The sequence below is a fragment of the Phalaenopsis equestris genome, unplaced genomic scaffold, assembly GCF_001263595.1.
Source record: "Phalaenopsis equestris unplaced genomic scaffold, ASM126359v1 Scaffold000670, whole genome shotgun sequence".
NCBI classification, from domain to species: domain Eukaryota; kingdom Viridiplantae; phylum Streptophyta; class Magnoliopsida; order Asparagales; family Orchidaceae; genus Phalaenopsis; species Phalaenopsis equestris.
The window spans coordinates 179,365-182,293 of record NW_018165110.1 but is presented as its reverse complement, the minus strand read 5'-3'; the positions used below and the strand labels follow the sequence as shown (position 1 = coordinate 182,293).

The 2,929-nt window shown below is 38.5% G+C and overlaps 1 protein-coding gene across 1 annotated transcript; it reads left to right on the top strand.

Annotated features, from left to right (window-relative positions):
- LOC110030177 (mRNA decay activator protein ZFP36L3-like) lies at positions 1–2,347 on the top strand (the record flags this gene model as incomplete). Its single annotated transcript, XM_020732775.1, is given in 4 exon segments — positions 1–58; positions 239–902; positions 1,001–1,060; positions 1,874–2,347. Coding segments are annotated over 4 exon segments (1,020 nt in total). The 3' UTR covers positions 2,165–2,347.
- Positions 2,348–2,929: the final 582 nt, after the last annotated feature.

Here is a 2,929-nt window from a genome sequence, read left to right as displayed (position 1 = left end):
ATTTTGTGAAATGCTCAGGAATCACGGTAGCTAGTGCATGTCGGAAGGTGAAAATGAGGTTTGGAATGTAGATCATAGATTCATCGCAGTCGGAACTTAATTGTTATTTGCCGCGCTTTTCCATTTTTTAAAATTTCTTAATTCTCATAAGCTGGGCGGGAATAGCTTTATCCTGAGTTATCATTCCATTTTACTTTTCTGGCTACCATAATCTTGCCTCGGAAATGCGTGGATTAAGCGACTCCGATGAGACGATCGTAAGCTTGGAGTCCTCTGGAGCGCGGTCGGATATTGTAAAAAACGCACGCCGTCGATTCTCGTTATCTTCTCCATCTCCGAACGCCTTCTTAACCCCAGCCTTCACCGCTGCTGCATCGGCGGGTGGATTCAGCTCAAACAGTCCCTTAAACATCGATTCTTCTTTGCTCCGTTTCAAGCAATCCCACCTTAGTCGGCTCCGCTTTTCCTCATCCTCCTCCTCCTCCAACGATTCACCAGACTCCAGCTCTTCCTCCGCCGCCGCTGTTGCTGCGCGGATGCAGTTGCAGCAACTCATCAACCCGAGATCGCTCTCCTCTTCGTCCCGACGCGGCTCCGTCAATACTCCCCTGTCTTCTATTGAGAACCTTCAATCGCTGCTGTTATCTGGGCGGTCTTCTCCTGCCTATCTCAACTACACGACTCCCATGAAGTTTGAGATTGGAGATGATGTCCTGGTGATGGATGCTACAGTCGTGTCCTTGCCAATGCCAGGCCGGAATCGCCAACCCTTGGAACGCATCTCATCCTCTTCCTCCTCTTCATCTGTTAAAAACAATCCCATCGACGCCAAATTCCTTAAGACTGACATCTGCTGCTCCTGGGAAGAATTTGGATTTTGCCGCTTTGGTTCCCGTTGCCAGGTTTCTCCACGAATCCACTTTCAGCAAGAATTTTCCATTGAACTTTTTTGAAGGAGTAACTTAATAAGTTCTGTTGCATTTTTCTTTAATGCCCTCAGTTTGCACACGGAAAGCAAGAACTGCGCGGTAGCCCTCCCCCTTGGAAGTTGAAGCCCGAGGTAGATTTTAAAGATAAACGAAACAAAATATTTGTTAACATTCACTACGCTTTTTGTTTGCCATTTTTGTTCCACTGCGTCTCTGTTTCTCTTCATTTTTTTTCTGGAGTTACCTTGACATATATACATAGATAATTATTTACGTATTTACTTACATACTTCATATCTCATGCTTTATATTTCCTCATATAATATCATATACATTTTTGTGCTACTGGTGTCACTTTATTTAAATATATTAATACTAATGATACTTTTATCATTTTAAAAATTAAATAATATAATTTATTATATACATAAATATAAAGATTTAAATGTTAGATATATAAATAGAACAAAATGCAGTGTTACATGTTTAGTTCTTTTATAATGCATTATCTTATTTTTTTAAATTAAATTAGTGATAAAATTATAACCAGGGCTTTAAATTAGTTATTTATGCAATGTTTTGGTTATGTTTTTATCAAAGATTTATTCAAATATGTCAACAATTTAGATTTGAGCTTTATTTGACCCCACATTTTTTTTTTCAAAATTTTGTTATGTGTACATTCTTACAGTTGATTTCATCTTGTGCAACTTGGATTTGCTTTAACTGAACTTGGTCCAAGTCAAATCTAAAAAAAAAGATATTCAATCAGTTCTCCACAATCCCATTCTTTTTCTCTAATTATAATTAACCAAAAGAACACTACTCAGAACATCCAATTTGAATCAATCGTTCCGGCAACTCTTTCTAATTTCGATTTTATAGTGTTTTGATCGGTTCTGCATGCAAGCTCTTCGTTGTTTCTAATAACGATTGGTTGGCAGAGCGGCAGAGAAGGCTCAGCCGTTGGATCCAGCGCGGACGGCGATAAATACATCCGACCCGAAGCACTCGATCCCGCTCCTGCTCCTCCTCCAGCGGTTTGTAACTCTGGAAGCAAGAAGATGAAAATCATTAAACCTGAAAGAGAGCCGCCGGTACAGAAACCGGTGCCGGCGTTCTCTTGGCCGCCGACGAAAGCCGAGGAGGCCGAGATACAGAAGGTGCTCTATGGGCCCGGCCGGAGGGGCAGAAGACTCCCGGTATTCGTGGAGGTCTGTTCCGATTCACAGTAATTCTTTTCTTTTAATAATTGATTCGTTCATTGGTCTTGCATTTTACAGCCGCCTTCGATCTCGGCTCTAGAATGACACTAACACATATTTCTTTTTTCTGCATCGTATTGCTGTTTGCGTTACTTCGGATAGAAGTGTTTGAACAATAATATAGAGTAATAACGCAAATTTTGCTCGGATGCAACTTTTTTTGAGGCAAGTTCTTCCAAACGACACATTCCTTGTGTCCCATAAATGTCCGCTTTTTGCTTGTTTTATTAGAGAATTCACCTGCATTACACAGAATTTACATATCTAACCTCTACAATTTAATATTTACACTTATAAAATGTAAGCATGCATTTTACTTTTTTTTTTAATTTGTTAAATATTTGAGTTTTGTGCATATAAATATGAATATTAAGTGTTTTTTATTCTTTTTAAAATGATGCCGAGCGTTATTCAAAGAAATTGAGTACATGACTCAAAAATCATTACAAAGTCGTATAAAAAAAGAACTTAAAAGAAAGAAAAAAAGATAAAAGAAGAAAACAACAGAACTAACAATTGAGATAACAAAACATACTATAAGTCTAACAACCACTAGAATTCCACCGGAAGAGGTAGATAACATCAATGGAGTAAACGAGACGACATTCTAGATACCAAAAGAGCAATGTCTTGAAACATTTTAAATGAAGAAAGAAGAGGAGCAATCCCATTCAACAACTGATTTCAAAGACAAGTAGCATGGTCGTTTCAACTAAGAATCAACAATCAACTTTA